Source organism: Dermacentor albipictus, chromosome 1 (genome assembly GCF_038994185.2).
Source record: "Dermacentor albipictus isolate Rhodes 1998 colony chromosome 1, USDA_Dalb.pri_finalv2, whole genome shotgun sequence".
NCBI lineage: Eukaryota > Metazoa > Arthropoda > Arachnida > Ixodida > Ixodidae > Dermacentor > Dermacentor albipictus.
Window position 1 is genome coordinate 313,725,870 of NC_091821.1, and position 20,272 is coordinate 313,746,141.

The window sequence follows — 20,272 nt, forward strand, 5'->3', positions numbered from 1 at the left end:
GCACTGAGAGCACGAGTAAATGACACCTGCCGCACTTGCGATTCAAACGACGATGAAAAAAGGGGGCGTGAAGCAGTACTCGGCAAAAGCACAACCATAACTGGCTCGACTAAGAACGTGGCTTGTTTCTGCTCGCGATCGCCGCTTTTTTGTAGTCGCTTCATATTCGCAAAGTTATAAAGCGCTAATTTTTGGTTATTTTTATTTCATATTTGATTAAATTTTGTGCAACAAATGTTGATGAGGCTCGGCATTGGCAGCAGCGCCCGTTTTTAACGAAAGCAGCGCTTCTGATGATGAGACTTAATTAAAGACTGCGGCGCCATCATTGGCGATGACACGAAACTGGCCCGTGTTCAGGGCGCCTGCTATTGCTCGAACATAACCATTGTCACGATGGACCGCACAGTACCGATGGGGTAAGAGCTATCTGCTGTTGCGATGAACTAGAAGAAAGCGAAGTGGGTATCGCTTCATCAGAGGAGAAATTAGACACAAGCCATGCGGACCATGATAACTGCTCTGCACAAGTTCATTTAAACGTCAGGAATGTTACGCTGCTAAGGCGCCGACCGTGGGACACATTATTTTACTTTTTCTAAGTTTATGTTTAGACCCTCTCAAAATTTGTATCATTTATTTTCCTAATGTCTCGCTTGAATGTTTGCCTTTACCCCTTTTGGTATTTTGTTTTCAATCAGTCCAGTATGGCCAGTCCCCCTCGTGGGTACCAGCCACTTTTTCAGACAACAATGACACACACGCGCCTACCAACCGCCATCAGGCCAAAGTGAGTCTTTGTTTAATCATCACCAGCAGTAACGTCTTCAACCGTCACTGGCGAATAATAATGCAGCCAGAAAGCGAAAACAGCGCTTTTCTGAATTGGTCTGCACGTCATCTTCTATTGGGAAGGATGACGCTTAATGGCGGCGCAGTCACTGTTCGAAAATGGCAGCACCTATGCGGTGGCGTTGAAGAGTGCACCATGCTTGAGTAAGAAAAATACTTTTCCACAAGCGTTATTTGAAATGGCCGAGTTGGCTATAAACATTACGGGAAACACTGGAAGTCTTCATTATTAGTTTACAACGCTGACTCGCGCTGAGTGCCGATGGCATTTCTTTTGCTAACTCAATCAGCTGAGCCAAAAGTGTTTAGCATACAGCGTGTGCACACGCGTCGTTCTTAGCCGAGGCACACGTCTTCGCCTCGCAGCCGTAGCAGCCGCAGCAGCCGTAGCCGCCGTAGCCGCAGCCGCAGCAGCGTCCTCGTTGCGGCCGACCGAGCAGCCCTGGGCCCCGTGGCACCGCCAGCCGCCGTCGTGGCGACGCCGCCCAGTCCGCCGAGCCCGACGGCCGCCGCGGCCGCCGTCGTGCAGCCGCAGGCCTCGTCGCTCGTGCTGGCCACCCCGTCCAGCCTGGTGGCGGCCAAGGACTCGCGGTGGCTCCAGCTCGAGGTGTGCCGCGAGTACCAGCGGAACAAGTGCTCGCGCCAAGATGCCGAGTGCAAGTTCGCCCACCCTCCGCCCAACGTGGAGGTGCAGAACGGACGCGTGATCGCCTGCTACGACTCCATCAAGGTGAGCCAAAGAAAACGGATCGCTGTATCGCGGGGCGCGCGCGGCGGATACATTTTTAGCCCGGCGGTGTGTCACCGAGTCGCCTGCGGAGGAGGTTGCTATTCCGGGAGGGCGCCGCCTTTTTCTTGCGCCCCTAGCTTGTTTAGTCTTGCTCGAGCCGAGCCTCTTTTTTGGCTCGGCCGGGAGGCGCTTTTCGTATTTCGGGAAACCCTGGTCCGGCAGCCACTGGCCGACGAGCGCCATCTTGGACCGCCCGCAGACGGCTTTGCGCCCGCGACTTGCGCAACCGGCCGCCGCCCTTGAGCGCGTGTCGCGTGCTGGCGACGAGGATGTCCGCTCGTTACGAGGCTCGCGCGCAGGAAGCGGCGGCAGCCAACTCCCGCCCATTGTTTCAAAATGATGCGGGAACCGTGGCTCCCGCGACAACGCGGCTTTGCTTGGCGCGTGGCTTAACGTCAGTCGTCTTCGGCCGCCTGCGTTGCCCTATTCGCCTCCGCCAGTTTTACGCGTCTTGAACACAAAATCGCGTCACGCCACGCTCAAGCGATAGGCAGACCCTGTCGCGCCGCGGCAACCACACGAACGCGGCGTCGCGAAAAAAACGAAAAAAAAAACGTAGTGACACACTTTTATTGTTATCCGAATAAAACTTTAACCAGAGTGTACTAGATAGTATTAATGCGCTCTCATCGCGAGTAAAAAATGCGTTCCATGTCGCTAGCGTGACACGCTATGGCGCCCTCTGGTGCGTAGAAATCAAAGCACTTTCGCGGCTCTCGGTGACGTCTCAGGCCTAACAACGTCTAAACAAACAACTGATTTCCATAACAATGACAGTAAATTACCTATGCGTTGCCCACACCTTGATATTAAAGAAAAGGCGAAGGCTAATTTTACCACTTGCTTGTCACGGCGGAGAGCAGCGGGTGGGCCTGGTCGGTGGTGTGTTGTTGCGCAATCCGGAAGCCGCCGCGCGGGCTTCCGGGCGACAAGCGACATTTTCTGGCTGGCCAGAAGCCGGCGACGCGACAAGCGACGTATAGCCTTCCGCGACGGCTATACTTGTCGCTGGAAAGTCATGTGCCTGTGATTGAACTTGTTTTCATAAGCCAGAAAAGGCGCGATAAATAAAGGAAAGATGGCTGGCGACGCAAGCATCCTGTACTAGGTCGCTGGATATTGAGATTATGGATGAAACGAGCGTTGCATGCTAACGAGCCCCAGCCTATCGGGCTTTTGTGCACACAATCACTCTCAGAAAATGCTTCGATATCGGTGACATGACGTACTGGCATGTCACCGTAATTGATCGCCATATAAATGCGAATGTAGTCTTGGAAGAACAGCGTAACACACTGTCTTGCTCTTATAGCAAGCCCATTGTACAGGTCCGGCACGCCAGGACGCGTTTGCACAGTCATCTTCCTAAATATTTCTTTTCGGTTACGTTTAAATGAGAAAGTTCTTCGTCTTCAAAATTGAATTTGTTTGTACCGCGCTTTGCTGCTCGCATATTTCTTTTTTCCACACTAAATAAAAAGTGCAGCAGCCGACGTCGGCACCGGGACGACAATGCGCTTCCTTGTCCTTATGCGAACAGATTAGCTCCATGTCTTCTTTTCTCTTCGTACTTTCTACTCTGTTCCCCCTCCCCCAGTGCAGAGCAGCCAGTTAACCGAATAATTACTCTGCTTAACCTCTCTGTCTTTCTCTACCTATTTAGAATGCAAAGTAGTTCGTCTTTACCGATAACTATACACGAACAAACGCTCTCAAAATCCATGACGTCAGGCAACCTGCTGCCGAAACTTGAAGTTGGTATTACAACGCGTCCCGAGTTCAATTCTTTTCGCTCTTATCAAGCCTCGTCTGACGCCAAGAGTGACCGCCTTGGTATTTCAGAAGCGTAATTCACTAAAAGGTTAACTTGATACGTACCTCTTTAGCGTCTTTTTAAGAGGTGTCGCTGCAGAAGTTTATCAGAGCTAGTGAACTCACGGACACGCAAGCGGACGATCCGGCGAAATGCCAGCAAGAGCGATGGTTTGACTTTGCACTATAATGAAAGAAACTTTGTGCTAAGTGTGCGCTTGCTTAAACGTGGAAGTATGAGCCAACTGGCCCGGCAACAACACGTTATTTAAAGCTATAGCTGCCCTGACGACAGGCTTTTATTGCCGCCTGTTCGCGCAGCAGAAAGGGGGATAGAGAAAGAGAGAAAGAAAGTAAGGGACATAGATCCGTGGCGTAAAGTGCCAGGTTGTTCCGACGCACGGAGCAAGAATTTGACGCAAACACGTGGGCTATTAACGTGCCCCTGATTGGTCCACGCTGATCGTAGCTAGCTTCCACTTCGGTGCAGTATTTCGAGACAGAGCATGGATGATGTGTTGCTTGTGTTGGCGTGGGCTCATGAAATTGCCGAATTAACAAAGCCACCGGCTCAATTGCAGCAACTGCGCAAATGACCTTTCAGTAAAACCGTCGCTCTTCTGAACTCATCGCTACCAAATGTTTGCGAGAATATGTAATGCCGATGGCTTTATGTACCGGGTTGTTAAATTAAACTTTTAAAGACATTAAAATGGCATTTAGATGACAAAAATTCAATTCACTTCCGGATCTTTAGGGAGTCACCACATGGTCCGAAAATTTTAACGTGAACGATTAGCGGGAAATATAAGCATCTTGAACATTTTGAATGCGAAATGCGAAAGGAAATGTGGTCGCCGATGCAGAAAATGGATGGAAAACTTCAGTCTACGGGCGACTGTGTTAGCGAGCTTGACGAACCTGCACATCAAAGGTCGTATTCGCCAATAATCGAGCACTTAATCGGCTGTGGCAACTAAAGCAAGGTTTGAGTACGGGCTAGTTGGTATTCCATGGTCGTCCTTTTTTGTCCTCCGTCTATGTATGCGCTGTAAGTGACGATTTATACTGTGGCAACTATACTGAGAGCACCTATATCTAGGCATCGACACATCGCGACGAATCACGCAAGAGTGTATAATTGGTTTCGTCGTAACGTCGAGGTGGATTCTGTGCGAGACGCTCCTGTTCTGGTCGACACACGTTTCGACTTTACCTGCTGCGTCTCTTTTAGAACCAGTGTTATTATTTGCTTTCCGATTATCGAATCCATCAGAACAGCGAAGCGAGATTAGCTAGACCGAGTTTATCAGCCTCGGCTTAACAGGGAGCAGCAAGTACAGGGCTTGTTGGTGCTCCATCTTGTTAAACGAGATGGCAAGAAAGTAGGGATGAAGACCAGCTCTTGTTTTCGTCTTACCTTTTCTGCCGTCCTTTGTCTCATTTCACGCTGTTTAACAAGTTGACAGAGAGCGCGGAATGCAGTGCTGTAGTTCTACCCATTGTGTTTCTCCCATACTAATGCCAAATGTACTTTTATGCAAAGTATACCTCGTATTCCTCGTGAACCCGTTGTCCTCCATAAAGAATGCAACAAAATCCCAATAAAGAAAGGCGTCAGGCAGGGAGATACGATCTCTCCAATGCTATTCACAGCGTGTCTACAGGACGAGACCTGGATTGGGAAGAATGGGGGATAAGAGTTAATGGAGAATACCTTAGTAACTTGCGATTCGCTGATGATATTGCCTTGCTTAGTAACTCAGGGGACCAGCTGCAATGCATGCTCACTGACCTGGAGAGGCGAAGCAGAAGAGTGGGTCTAAAAATTAATCTGCGGAAAACTAAAGTAATCTTTAACAGTCTCGGAAGAGAACAGCAGTGTACGATAGGTAGCGAGGCACTGGAAGTGGTAAGGGAATACATCTACTTAGGACAGGTAGTGGCTGCGGATCCGGATCATGAGGCTGAAGTAATCAGAAGAATAAGGATGGGCTGGGGTGCGTTTGGCAGGCATTCTCACATCATGAACAGCAGGTTGCCATTAGCCCTCAAGGGAAAAGTGTATAACAGCTGTGTCTTACAAGTACTCACGTACGGGGCAGAAACCTGGAGGCTTACGAAAAGGGTTCTACTTAAATTAAGGACGACGCAACAAGCTATGGAAAGAAGAATGATAGGTGTAACATTAAGGGATAAGAAAAGAGCAGATTGGGTCGGGGAACAAACACGAGTTAATGACATCTTAGTTGACATCAATCAAGAAAAAGAAATGGGCATGGGCAGGACATGTAATGAGGAGGGAAGATAACCGATGGTCACTAAGGGTTACGGACAGGATTCCAAGGGAAGGGAAGCGTAGCAGGGGGCGGCAGAAAGTTAGGTGGGCGGATGAGATTAAGAAGTTTACAGGGACAACATGGCCACAATTAGTACATGACCGGGGTAGTTTGAGAAGTATGGGAGAGGCCTTTGCCCTGCGGTGGGCGTAAGCAGGATGACGATGATGATGATGCCTCGAAGAGCGAGCTTCATCGCGAGATTTGAATGCTGCCGGGCTAGTATTAAGAAGAAAAAAAAATGGCGCACTTCCAGTCTCTTCTAAAATACCCAATGGTGTCTTTCATTTGTGCCCCGTGGTTTGCATGATCAACTTGATTTCATGCTTACAGCACAGATAATTGCAGATGTTTGTGAACGGGGATATTGGCTGTAGGCTGATCTAGTATTGAACTCATTGCCGGCGGTTGCTCCGCCGTCCTATTGCCGTCTTTTGAGAGTTGCAGCTAAATGCGGAAGGTTGGCTGCACGCCGTGGGAGACAGCAGAAGCAGAGTGGACGCGGCATCACGCAGACGCCATTCGCGCGAGCTTCCGGCTCGCTTTTCAGCTGAAGGATTTTGCGAAAGCACAACGTTGTGGCATGTGGTGCGACCCCGCATGTCAGACGGAATGGTAACTATTGAAAGCGAAAACTGCTGCTGTCATGGCTAAGAAGTTACCCACGTTTTGGCACCGGCTCGGTCCGTTCTCCAGGGGATGAAGCTGCCGAAGAAACAGCGTCGAAGGGACAGTGCTGCCGCGTTCTACAGTATAAATGGCGGTCCTAGTTACAGCAGCTACAGACTGGCCGATGTGTGCAACCAAAACGCGGCTCGTGGTGTGATTTTTGCAGCGCCCACATCGTTATTCCTAATAATAACAATAATAATAAAAACGCGGCTCGTCAAACGTTGCGGCTCGTCTTCAGTATCCGGAGAAGCGCAGGCGGTCCGGTGCTCGCCGTCGCGCACGGAACGGACGGCTCCAAGAGGGCCCCCCTCTCGCGTTCCCATCGCTGTGTCTTGACCGCGTGCGAACCCGTTCTCAACGGGGTCCGTTGGTTACTTGACGCTGCCCCCGTGACGGCGATTGTCCGTGCGGGGCTATTCATCGGCTCTCCTCTACGCGGGGCCAATGAATGGCTCGCGTATCAATGAACTCCTCGTCCTGACGGGAAGGAGTTGCGTCGAAAGCGCAACGCCACTAATCCGGGAGGGGGCGACAATGGCGGCGCGAGGGGGATGCCACAATGGCGGCGCCCAGTTAATAGCAGCACTTTCATTACGGCGCGCCCCTACTCGGGCGTGGCCGCCCGACCGCGCCCAGCAGCAGCGTAGAGGGTCCCCGCCGTCGCGCCACATTACGACTATAGCCGGCGTTGGCGCTGCAGCAGCGCTCTCGTCGTCCATTGTATCGCCGCTGCATGCGCGTACTGGACGAAAACAGGCATGTCCTCTTGCATTTTTAAGTCGCGGTGGATCGACCGTAGTTAGGCAGTTCTGAAGCCGCGATGGCTGTTCTAGTAGCCGCTGGTATTTTCAACCACAATCGATCTTCCGCCACCAGCCCAGACTGCTCGCGGAATTACCAGCAGGGACTAGTATGAAGTATGCGGCAATTCACACAAAACGTGGGCACGCGCATCTTGTGATGGCACGCCGGAAAAATTGGCCACGTTCGTCGGCGTCTTGTGTGCTGGTCAAGGGCGAATGAGGTCAAGGTTTCTCAATTGGTGCATCCTCCGCTCCCAGAACGGGCCAAGTGGCATTTCCGAGTCGCCATATGCTTCGGGACGTCCCATGGAGGACATTCTCAAGGCGTCCCATGGCGTAAATTGTTTGGAATCTCAAGAAGAATTTCACCATCGACCCCTAACATTATTCTTTGTTTTTAATGACCCAAAGTATTTGTCAATACGAACACCTACACTAAAGGAACGCCACATTGTGAAGTCGACGATCAGCGCAGCAGAGTAAGCGAAGAGGGACACAGAAGAGGGCGCTCTCGTTTTCGCCCAACGAAACGGTGCGAGGCAACCCGACTATGGTCTCCTGTAATTATTCAATATTCTAGGGACCGTAGTAGAACCCGCGACAATTACTTTGAAGTGCCTTCGAGATAGACTGGCCTTTCCCACGGGAAAGCAACCTGGCCGGGGTGACGTTACCACCGGCCCTGCTTTTGTTACTCCCAAGGTTCGACCGGCGAGCATAGAGCATGCTTATAAACGGACACTCTAAACCTCAGCGCCTTGTGTCGAATACATACTGGTATTTAGGCCGTCGTGACGCATTGAGTGTTCTCGAAACTTGCTCCTTCAGGGTGGAGTGTAGCTCCGCTTTTACCGATCAACTGTACATGCCTGAGCCGACGACGTTAAAATGATGACGCTGCGCAGTTAGCCGCCCATCTTTCGTCTTCTCTGTCTCGCCAAGCCGCCTGTCGCGGTAAGAGATATCGTAGAAACCCAGTTTACTGCAATACAGCTCCATTTATATTAAATGCGAAGTATTTCTTGGCGAATATTTGCCACTTTGACAGTATCCATCTAGCCGCCTACGTCTTGTTGCTCTCATGGTCGTTTCGTTAACTTGGTATGTAACAAAACTGGCATAATATTACAAGAGTGTATGGCGAACATAAATGATAGGTCATGACACGAATGTCATGACATGCGGGTCATGTAGGTCGTGAAACAGCCGCCTACATCTTGGTGCTCTCATGGTCGTTTCGTTAACTTCGTAGGATCCCCGCACACTGATTCACATAACATCGATTCCCACAGGGCGTGGGATCTGCTGGCTTTCTTTTTTTTTCATTTTTTTAGTGACCTCTTAAGGCCGTGCTGGTGTGTGTGTGTGTGTGTGTGTGTGTGTGTGTGTGTGTGTGTGTGTGTGTGTGTGTGTGTGTGTGTGTGTGTGTGTGTGTGTGTGTGTGGTGTGTGTGTGTGTGTGTGTGTGTGCGTGGCTTCTTTTTATTCTTTTTTTCTCTCTCTCACCTATCGGATCCCGTTGCCCCTCCCCCAGTACGGGGTAGCCAACCGGACATAATCTCCGGTTAACCTCCCGGTCTTTCCTTTGCCTTTCCGTCTCTCTCTGGGTGTCAACTAGTTAAAGTGGCGATTCACGTTACGCTAGTAAAAGAAAGAAAAGAGATTTTAAAAAAAGGCCTCACATCTTCTCTCTCTCATCGCTGTCAAACTGCTATCTGGATATCGTGTCAGGTTCAATCTGTCCTCGCTCTGCAGCAGTGAGCAGGAAGCGTCCAGCCTCAGTCCCGTGGCCTATTACGGCTGTATACAAACGAAATTGTCGCTTGCCATGCAGGGGCGCCCCCGCTAGGGAAAGCCAAACGCCAGTTTTCGCGAGATCACGTTAGCACTGTGTAGGTATACCTGCAAAGTTTCCTGAAATAAAGCCGTACTCGGTATGTGGCGCACTTCACCAAGCACTGCGCACAACAGAGTTCCCACCGTGGTTGGGGGTTACACTTTACGTAAGCGTATGATATCAACGGCTGCGTTGCAATCATATATGCTGTGCCTCGACATTTACAATGAATTCAACGCGCCAATGGCGTACCGTGGAAGAAAAAGCGTTTATCTGTGCTTCCCGATATACCGGAAGTTTTATTTTAATGTTGACTGAATTTTTTAATATAGCCTTTGACATTTAGCACAAATCGACTTATTGAGCTGGAATACTCGAAGATGTCTACATTATTTAAGCTGTTCATCAGTATGCGTAATTGACTGTTTAACAAACATTTATTAACATTTCGACTAATTACTTAAGCGCACATGTTGCAATGCACGGATAGAAGCCAGTGATTTCACAAGGCATATCCACTGAGGATGAATTTCGAAACTAGCACCAGTTTTGAGACAAGCGCAGCCAAACTTGCCGTAAAAATGCACAACTAAAAACGTTTAATGATATGAAATGCGGAGAGGTAGGCCTGAAATACATTCATCTAGCCAGCTACTCTGCGTTGGGGGAAAGGGAAGAGGGAAAGAAAAAGGGAAGAAAAAAAGGGCACGATGGGCGACGATGATGAGGAAAGTTGTAAAGCATATAGTAAGCTGTTTGGACAACTTAAAGCCTACAGTCTAGGCCCGTGCTTGGTAAAAAATCAAGGCCGGATAGCCTTAAAACTCGATTTAACGTCTGACCAAGGGCCCAAAATAACGACCTCCGACAGAGGTGGGCCGCCGAGGCGCGCAAGGACATTATTCAACTTCTGGCGCTCTCCCACCTACCGAGGGCAGTCGCGCAGCACATGACCGATAGTCTCAGTCACATTGCACAGTTCACAGTCTGGTGACTCGGTGCGTCGCACGAGGTGCACCTACCCCCGCGCGAACGCCACCCCCAGCCAGGAGGCTGGCACAGCTGCGCTGAATTTTGGGTGGTAGCCTAAATTTCATGGTGGGGTCCAATCGTGGAGTCGTCTGTGGCGATTATCCGGATTGTCTGTGCTTTTCTGGCTCTGTTCGGATGACACTTGAGAGAAGGCAGTTGGCGTCCGCTCTTAAAAATGCACAATGCGCCTTTTTGTGCATTGAAGTTACTGATCAATGCATCATCGTCGTCATCATCATCATCATCATCATCATCATCATCATTATTATTATTATTATTATTATTATTATTATTATTATTATTATTATTATTATTATTATTATTATTATTATTATTATTATTATTTGTTTTTAAAACATACATTTGGCAGGAAAGGGAAAGCGAGGAGCAGGCTACCGGAAGGGGCACTACGCCTGCCTACTCTTCAGAAAGTAGGAGACAGAAACAGCAATGGAATATAGGAAGAATAGGAGGAGAGAGGAAAGAAGGACGCAGGTCACACGCAGTAGCGCCAGTCACTGCAGGTCACGCTACTAAAGAATATGTTAACTAGAACAAATAGTGTCAATGCATTTCGTTGCAAATTGTGGGAACGCATATCTCGAAACTGGTGTCATCCATAAAATGTGTTCCAAGTTGATTTGTCTTTAAAGTCAGTGGCGACAATTCTTCATTTCTATATGTGAGGGAAGGTAATTAGTTTATAAGTTATTTCGAAAAGAATGGGTTAATTAGTAAGTCATTAACTTTCATTTCTCGTGCAAATAATGTCTGCCTCTGAGAGTAGGAGTATAATTATGCTATCTGCCATTGGCGATTTTTCAAAATTCACTAGAACTTGAATATGACAACCCCGTATATAGTGCACGGGAGCTGCATGTGTCGCCTCCGTCTACTAGCACGTGGTACGGGCCATTGACAGCTAAGACAATCTCCGGCCATCACGTGTGGTGTATACTTTCACCGAACAACTGCGGACCGCCGTGCTCGCGCCTCGATCGGCTCCGTCGTCGTGTCTTCCGCCCGTACGTGGGCGGTCGGTTCCAGTGGCACATCCGCATTGCGCTGCCATCCGGCGGAGGGCACGCGCTCCAAATCTGGAACGCCCGCCCTTCAGCCGGCAGAGGTGCCACGCATTCCTCGCAGCGACACTCGACGTCTGTCATGGCCGCCATGTTTTGGTCACCACCTATTGGAATTCATCATAAGTTGCGATCTGAGTCGCAGAAGCGAGCACCCACAGATGAAAACGAATTCTTGTATATATACTATGCATAAGTGTCGAACCGGAACTCTTATGGGTTCGGTTCAGGTTACGGTTCAGAAATTTCGGTTCGATTCGGGTTGTTCAGCCTCCTGAACGGAGAAAATAACAATTTGAATCGTTTGGAACCGGCTTGTGCCCGTCCACTTTAGCAGGCATTGACCTATTAATGAAAAGCTGAGCAATAAAGTTTGATTAAGGCTCCCAGCGCGGCCTCTCGGTCATCTTAAACTCACTGAGAATCGCATCCTCCAGTCGGCAGAAAATTAATCGATGGCTTGACTTTGTGAACACAAAATACGCTGTATCCAAGGTGCGTGGGAAGAAAGAAAAGAGGAACAGCATATCCAACGAAAGGCAACGACTGCATTTGTTCACCAGTGCATGTGGGGAATTTGGCACGCTCTTCTGTAAGGCAGGTCCAGACAGATATGGTGTTTAGAAATATACGAGTCTCGCTCTCTCGCTCTCCGTTTTTCTTTTCCATAAAGGTTACTGCAGACTTTCACGTCACGAACGCGTAAAAACCCAGTGCCCGAAGGGACGCTGCAATTTATGTGCGTAACGTGTTCACAGCTAATGGCCGCTCATTGGTTTTCTAGCCAAGTAAATAAGTATTCAAAAACCCACTAACGTGTCAAAACAGCGTCTGTAAATGATGGAATCGAGCATCCACTGCGCAAACACTAACAGATCCTACACTTTTGACATCTTGGCGGCGCTTCAAGAAGGCAGCTTCGCGACTGGGAAATTTTACAGGGGCTTTTTCATGGCGAGAACAATTTTTATTTTATTTTATCACAACCAGTTTTCTTTTGATGATCAGCACAACTTTGAAGAGCTCCAATGATGAGCATATTTTATCCCTAAGTATATTGGAAATGGCTTTAACAAAATTTGACATTCAAGGGATACCTTTGCGGAGCTTGACGTGGATTGCTCATACGTCCTGTATTTCTTGTGACTGGGCGCACAAGCTTTACATGTTCCATTCCATTGTGGACGAGTAAGATGTCATTTCAGTCGTGTAATTATACCGCTGGTAGTATTCACGTATTAAATTTGCTTATCCACCCAGCGCAGCACGCTTCCGACGCCTGCATTGAGGAAATAGGTTAGCGGGCTTGCGTTAATTATTTGGCAACGTGCTGCGATACGGAGAACGTGCTCCAGAAAATTTCGTTTCCGGTGCCTTATAGCTTTCGGGGCGTCGGAAGCTTTTCATTGCGCGCCTTGGCTCAAGCGCACGCTCAGAACGGCATTACACCGGCACCCATCCCGGGGGCTCACGCTAAGCCATGCGGGCAAGGGGATGGGCGTGGCGTCTCCTGCAGGTGACTCTGTAAGCGGCCCGCACAAAGCGGGCACGTGACTTCGGTAGCAGCAGAGCTCTGTGTTTATTCGGCCAGAGCATAGTTTCGCAGGCAGCCAGCCCGCAGAGAGAAACGCACTCGTGAGCGCGTGTGCGCCCGCGCGCAACGCACACCGCGTGCAGTTCGTTCCCTAAAGGCGTCGGAAATTTCTGCACGCGTACGGAAACGACGGCACACTGATCCGTTCGCTTCTATACATATGCAGTCGAATCCGATAAGCAGCGTGCTTGTTTGATCCGATGCTGCTGGCGATCGAAAACAGGCCATGGAGACTGTGGCGGTCATAGAGCGCGAGCGAAAGCGCGACAGAGCGTTCCAAAATGACGACGACAGATGACTGACTAAGTGTCGGAGCCTTGCAATTTGATATGCTTGACACTCGCCCTGCGTACCACTCGCTGGCGCTCTGTGTGACAGTGTGAGAAGTATATTCAATTCCTCAACTGTATTTAAAGGAACAGAGTGCATATGTGTTTGTGTGTGTGCCAAAGCAGCGTGTAAATGATATGTGGGTGTCTGCGCGAAGTGACTGGGCAGTAGAGGAGCAGCATTGGCCACAATTCTAGAAGCGGGAAAAAAAATCACAAAGCATAAACGGCTGAGGATACGCTTACTTCTCCCACCCGATACCAGGGAGAATCCTCTAACCACTTTTCTCTCTTGCAGTTGGTCTAATATTCTATAGAACACTACGTGAGGCCTCGTTCCTACAAACGGTCATTAAATGATGTTTAAGCAGCGTGGCCGATGCCGTTTTGGCATGGGGGGGCCCGTACTTTGTAACATTCCGTCTCATGTTTTTTTTTTCTTTTTTTCTTAAAGTCATACATAGTGCTTAGTTTCAGATCTCAGTGATGATAGCAGCGGGGGTAATGTAGCGATCATATTGATCGTATTCAATTTTTTTTTTTCTTGTCGCACTTCGTCAGTGGCCCACGTTATCGCCGTGATCGGGTGGTCACGAGCGGTGGACATAAGAAATGATAGAATCGGGCTCCAGTTACTCCATGATACTGTTCCAGCTTTTTCGTTGCTGAAACACAAAGAAATTCAGCTCTGTGCTATGCCGACCACGTACGTTGACGAGCACTAAATGTAGGGTGCAGGCGCGCCTTCCCTTTTCCACGGCCGTCTTCCGATACGTAGATCGCGTGTTTCGACTTTCTGACGTTCGGTGTTACGGAGTGCGTTCTCTTTTTACCCCACCGGTATGGCTAACCTTGCGGCTCTGTGCTTCCTTTGCACAACTGGTGTTTCTATTTTCACGGACGCGTCCTTTGCGCAGTAACACCTTTCGCAGCGATTTCAGCTCAAGCACGCGGTGACCTTAAGCGGGCTTTGTAAGCCTGGCCCACAACCTAAGTTGAGCATACCACTCCGGCGAGGGGAAGGGACCGTCGGGTAAGGCCGAGAATGGACTTGCTCACGCGCACGCTCAATGACAAACGGTTGTGCGTATCACATATAACAATCTGCCCAACGTGTTCGCGTTATTTCGGGTATTTGTCTCCATCGCGATATTTGGATAACGCACAGGTGAGCACATTCATGCTGCACATGCATCAGCGTGTTCTCCGCGACCTTGACGTCACAGAGCAACATTGGTCATGGCGTGCTCTAATAGCCTCGGGAGCACTGGCCCGGCTGCAGCAGCGGTGCACTGCGTGCGCGGACCTCCTCGCGCGCGGAGGCGGCGCTGCAGGTTGGCGGCGGCGCGCGCGCGACTCCTGGCTGCCATAGCGACGGGGATCGATGCCGAGCCGCGCTTTGGAGGAACGCAATTTTCGTTGCAAAAACAACCGACACACGGCGAAAGATCGTCTCAAATAAGCGTCTTCACATCAAACCAGGTTGTTTCCCTCTTGCCATCAACGACAAATCGTTATGATAACAAGTATCGGCTCACGGCTCTCGCAGCGGCGAACATCGATAAGAGGGAGAGAGTGCCGTGATGTGATAGCAAAATTTGTCAGGAAGCGATGTATCAAGCATTGTGCTTCGATTTACCATTGTAAAAGTTGAGAATGCTGTGGCTGTAAGCGCAGTAGATTAGCATGGCCTTCGAGATCATGGTGCGCCGTTCTTTTCCTTTGTATATCCCCCCCCCCCCTTTTATTTTTCGCGGCGGGAAGCGACGCAATCTCGGATTCCTTTTTGGCTCACGGCAGCCGGCCATGGCTCTTGTCCTTAAGCGGGCGGAACAGGTTGTCTACGAGCTACACTACATCGCAAGCTCATTCCGCGGTCTTTGGGTAGCCTCAGGCGCCTAAAACGTGTTTGTTTCAGCTTACCGAGGTGGTAATATGTGGTGCCGAAAACTGCGGGCAGCTGGCAAAAAATGTGCGGTGTATATTTAGGTATGATTTAGGGGTATACGTTGAATGTCGTGCGTATGCTACGTCTGCGAGCGAACCGTTGTCGTTGCTTGATGCATAAACTTCTGCGGGGTCGCTGCAGCTGTGTGTCACCATGTAGGCGGCCTCGAAAGCCGTCATTGCTGTGCCCGTGTGACTCGTGTGGTATGCGTATAGCAAATGCACGGAGTGGCAATGAATCGGGCGACCTGGAACACTGCAGTTGGTCACGTCACTTCATCGGTGTCGCAATGACACTAAGGCACTGGCATGTCCCAACTACTGGGCAGCTTAAAAAGAAATGGATGCCCACGTTCCCGTACTTGCAGCGTGTTCTCCTAGGGATCAGTCACTGTCGAAAGGAGATCTTGTGCTATCTGCCATACACCGGCTCGATGGACAGGTCTATCTCGCATCAAGCAGAGCCACAACCGCCGCCGTCGCGGAGCATGATCGCGATAACCCTCTCCTGATAAATCTGTGATGAAGTACCTATATTATCAGTGTTGATAAATCTACGCGTGGCGCCCGCACTCCTTGCTCAGACTCAGGATTCTCAGTTCCACTGCGTTGCATTTTCAGAGTTCAAGCCACTCTACACTCAGTCAAAAAAAAGAAAAGTCAGAAAAGCCATGTTGACTGCAAGGCAATTGTGTCTGCACTTGCACAGCTCTTCTTCTGGATGCAAAGGTTATTCTTATGCTACACGCTGTTACTCTCGCAAGCGTTAGAACGGCGTCAAAAACGCCCGTGAAACACCTCTGTATTGACATCGAAACAAGACAAAGGAGGTCAAAGGCACATGGAGACGAAGTGATATCAGCAGTGGACGAACGAAGGAGCGGCGTTCCTCATTGCGTGACGGTAAGCGAAGGCGTTTGTAGAAAAGCACGAGCCACGTGACGATTTCCTTGACAAAAAAGAATAATTTCTTACAGCTTTGGGCTACACTTGTCGGCTTCACCTCACACATCCCGGCGTACGGCCGCGCCGTTATTACCTTCACCTATCACTGTTGCTCGCAAAAGGCTGTACGTAAACACGTTCATTGCTAAAGATTGAAACTTTTCTACATAAGAGGGTCCACAGTGTTTCCCGCGTAACAGCTGCAGTATTGGTCCATAAAGGTGTGCGGCCGGCAACTGCGCAGCATGTCGGCGCTGCTGATCTCGCAGGCATGGACGCATATTCTGGGCAATAAATAAAATAGTGGTTCATGAGCACCGGTCAAGAGTGCTCCACGCAAACCTTTAAAATTAATGTGTGGAAAAACCACAAAGTCGCAGTGGCGCACATGGCTGTGTCGGGCAGGATGACGCGCTACACGAATTTTGTTTTGGCGTGGGGTGGGTGCAGCGGCAACCACGTCTATTTTTTCCGTCTGAAATTCAACAATTCCTCATACAATTTATATTGTCATCGTAACTGCCAAATTGCACTGCCTGTCCGAAGCGAATATCACTGCCCTTCACGAGGCACGTAGTCCAAAGTGCGCCAGTAGCAATGAGTATGTCCCCGTTTTGGCTAGTCACAATGAGCTTAGCTTAAAGTATATTAGGTCTTGTCAAATGTACTACTTCAGGGGAGATATAGGAAGCTGCGGGTTGTCATAAAATACGCTTTCAAGGCCTCTATGATGCCCTCGGTAGTTTTTGAATATTTCGCGTGCGCCTATTTTTGTTCATTTGTCATACCATGAATGATCAAAGGCACGAGTCATAGTTCTGCCGTGGGCCCCGGGTGCAAGTGGCCAATGGGGGGGGGGTGACAGAAAACCCATGGGCCCCGGGTGCCAGACGACCTCGCTTTACGCCATTGCTCTCGTGCATGTGCGCCCCCTTCAAGATGGCATGCTTCTTAGCGGCTTCATTTGGCTGGTGTGACTATCTTAAAAATTAGTGCTTTATTTTCTTCGGCCAGGTATAGAGTTCCATTCAAAGCATTTCTCAACTTTGACTTTTCTTGCCATGTAATCAGTATATAACCATATTTTCATTTAGAGCAATTGTTAACTTGCCTTTGACAAAGTTGAACCTGTATACAGTCGGAACCGATTAGGAGTTTGCTGCTTCCGTTCCTTGAATTGTACTTGGTGGCTAACTTTATTTTTTTTAAAATGGGTGATTATAGTTCTGAGAATGTGTTGACTATGTGCTGACTATGATATCAGGAAAATGTCACAGGCCTGCGCGGCACACGGAGAACAGTCAACAGCGTAAGATGGAAGGGCGACACCACATATGAGCTCCATTTCGAGAGCTAGAGGGTCGTCGCGGCGAAGTCTCTTCGCGTCGTTTTCACGAGAACGATCTGAACTGCCCGCCCGGCTTCGACGGTGAGCTGTGGCTTGTGCTGCTCTTCTGTGCACAGAGGTCTGCTGAGCATGACGTTGCCTGGTTGCAGCCATGCGCGTAGCTCTACGATTCGCATCTTCAGCGAGCAGGCGCCATAACGTGAACCGAAGTACACAGGTATCCAGGTACACAGGTATCCAGACCACGCGGCGCGCATGTCACATCCCTTGACCCATGGCACGATACGCTGCCGTTGATGATGGCTTATTGGCATCCCCTTTGAAACGGAGTGGTGGCAAATAGTCACCTATAGCCTGCTTGAGTTAGGCAGGTCCAGCCACGTGCAGCATGCAACGTTACATGTCGGGAGACCTGGTGGAATACAACGCAACTGCAATGCAACGTTTGCACATATCGACGCTACGCGGCACGCTTTTCACATCGCATGTTTTCAGTTACTCGTACATGAGGAATGTTGACACAAAACGGAGGAAGCGAACCAGAAAATTGTCTCGCAAATATATGAACAGCAGCAAGCCAAGAAACATCGGTTAAGAAAAAGGTTAAAGAAACAAGGAGGGGTCTGTGGAAAACAGGGATTCAGACTAAATGACCGCTAGGGAACATACAGAACTTTCAAGCAGGAAATTGCCAAAGAAAATATCTACAATTCTGGGGAAAGCTCTTCGTTGTTTGAAGCCAGGGCAAAAGTATTGTGGACTAAGACAAACCGAGTCAAGTATCAAGGGATAGACACTGTATGCGGTGCCTGTGGAGAGGGACACCTGATACTTTTCTGTAAAGGGCTTAACCCTACAGTTCAAAGCAACGGGGCGGTCTTTTTCAAAGCATTGGGGTTTAGGGGCAGTGGAGTAAAAATAGACGTTAAGCGAGTAGAAATAACCAAACGGAGGTTGTCTGATTGGTTGCTAAAATCAAGGCAAGAGTGAAATTTCACTCTACACTAAGTGCAAAATGTATTACTAGTGTAGTCGCGGCTAGGTGGTGGGTGCCGCCGCCCGATTTGAAGGGTTCAGCCTTATCCATTCAGTCATCCATCCGTCCGTCCGTCGTGTAGGGAGCCTACGTGCAATCCCTGTTTTAGGGGGATGACAACACCAAAATTTTGACTATTTACCGCCAAATTCGGTCAGTAGCCATTTTGGTCCCCTGTATCGCTAGAAGTCGCGGCGCATCCTTGATTTTTTTTTTTTTGTCGCGCTCTGATGTGCCCATGTTGGCACGCGATCTATTAAATTTCTTTAGTTTTATACTAATGCGCACATGAAACCTGCATGCATCTTTAATATACTAGTTGCTGTTTTCTTTTTTAACTTCGGGGTGGAGGACGAGAGACGGACTCTTTCCGCAGACAAAGGAGAAACGAAAATCTTGATACACTATATACATATAGGGAATGATAGCGTACACGTAGCTGTAAGAGCGCATCAGACCGACTGGGCGGCTGGAGGCGACTCATTCACAATGGGCCGGCTCCCTCCCCCGTTAAGTCCCTTTGGTCACTCCTCGTCGGCAGGAACCTGTTTGGCGACTTCTCGTCGGCAGGAACCAGGCGGGGCGGGTGATGACGTCATCCGCGTCGGATTCTTGATTCGTCGCGAAGAGCTCCCGTCGCCTCGTTGATAGGCACGTGGTATGGCACTACAGCATAAAGCAACAAGGCATGGCGGCGTGCTCGTGGTCGCATTCTCTTACGCCAAGAATGTGAACTGCATTGTCGTTGCCTTCCACTTGTACGTAATATATAAAGGGTGTTTTGGAAGTGTGCTGTAATAAAGACTGCTTTACTAGCCTGCTTAACCAAAACGTAGACGCGCCGTGTACTGCGCTCAGACACGCTATATTTCTCTGGCTGCTGAAGCCAAAGTTTATTTTTTACATTAATTAGTTTCTCGTCACCAGGGGTTGCGGGAAACGTGATCTGTCGGCGGGTCTTTATTTTGTGTCCCGCACCTTATAATTTGTCGGAAAGTTTAACCCGCCAACTTAGCTGGCGGCGGAAAGTAGCCTCAGAAAGGATGTCACCGCCCTAAAACAGCGCTTTCATGTAGGCTCCCTAATCGCGTGACGAGTGGCACGATACGTCACTAATGACGATGATGATAATTTATTGGTATTTCCTTTGAAACGGGACGGTGACGAACAGTCACATAGTCTGCTTGATTTAATGAGGTATGCTATGCATGTTTCTTTATTATAGCATTTTTTTACATCTTCATAATCTCTTTAAAGCGAAGCTTTTTTTGCCTCTTCCTTCGGCTGTTCCACTGCTGCTGTGGCTGTCGTGCATGCCACGTCAAAGGGTGGTTCAGAGCGTGTGTATACATGTAATGAGCATGGCAGAGACGAAACGCGACGCGAGAAACTCGTTTGGACCTTTCCGTCGCGTCGCATATGCTCTGGAGCTACCCGGGCGTCGGCTCATTAGCCTCTTGACAGCTGTAAATATACGTTACCCCCGCAAAAGCATTGGAGAAACTGCAGCGCTTACCTTTCTACTAACGTGCTAGACCAGAGGGAGGAGAAGGGGCAGTGAATGGGTTAAACCGAATAATAGCCATGTTGTCACTCTTCGCTAGCAGATCCCATACAGGGCGAGGGGGGAGAGGGAAAAGATGACGTGGAAAACTAGGAAACACGACAGCGTTGCGGGCACACTGAAAGTACGGCACGATACGTTAGTATTTCTGAAAAATAAACATAAAAATTTTATAACTGACATGGTACATGCAGACGCAAAAAGCACCGCAGGTTCTAGGCGACACTACGGAGGCGGTCGCATGTCAGATCAACATTTATGTGCCCGCCGCGGTAACTTAGTGGCTATAGC

At 49.3% G+C, this 20,272-nt stretch overlaps 1 protein-coding gene across 21 annotated transcripts in view; it reads left to right on the forward strand.

Moving 5' to 3' along the window:
• The first annotated feature begins 292 nt into the window (after window positions 1–292).
• mbl (muscleblind) overlaps window positions 293–20,272 on the forward strand; it is an 86,483-nt gene continuing 66,503 nt past the window's right edge. For 3 of the 21 annotated variants that reach the window (XM_065435611.2, XM_065435602.2, XM_065435620.2), the window contains exons 1-2: window positions 832–996; window positions 1,219–1,582. In XM_065435611.2, coding sequence (XP_065291683.2) covers window positions 851–996; window positions 1,219–1,582 — 510 coding nt within the window. In that variant the 5' untranslated portion in view covers window positions 832–850. Of the gene's footprint in view, window positions 420–546; window positions 791–821; window positions 997–1,218; window positions 1,583–20,272 lie in introns of those variants that run through there. The other 18 variants (XM_065435630.2, XM_065435637.2, XM_065435541.2 and 15 more) reach the window with 14 other exon arrangements.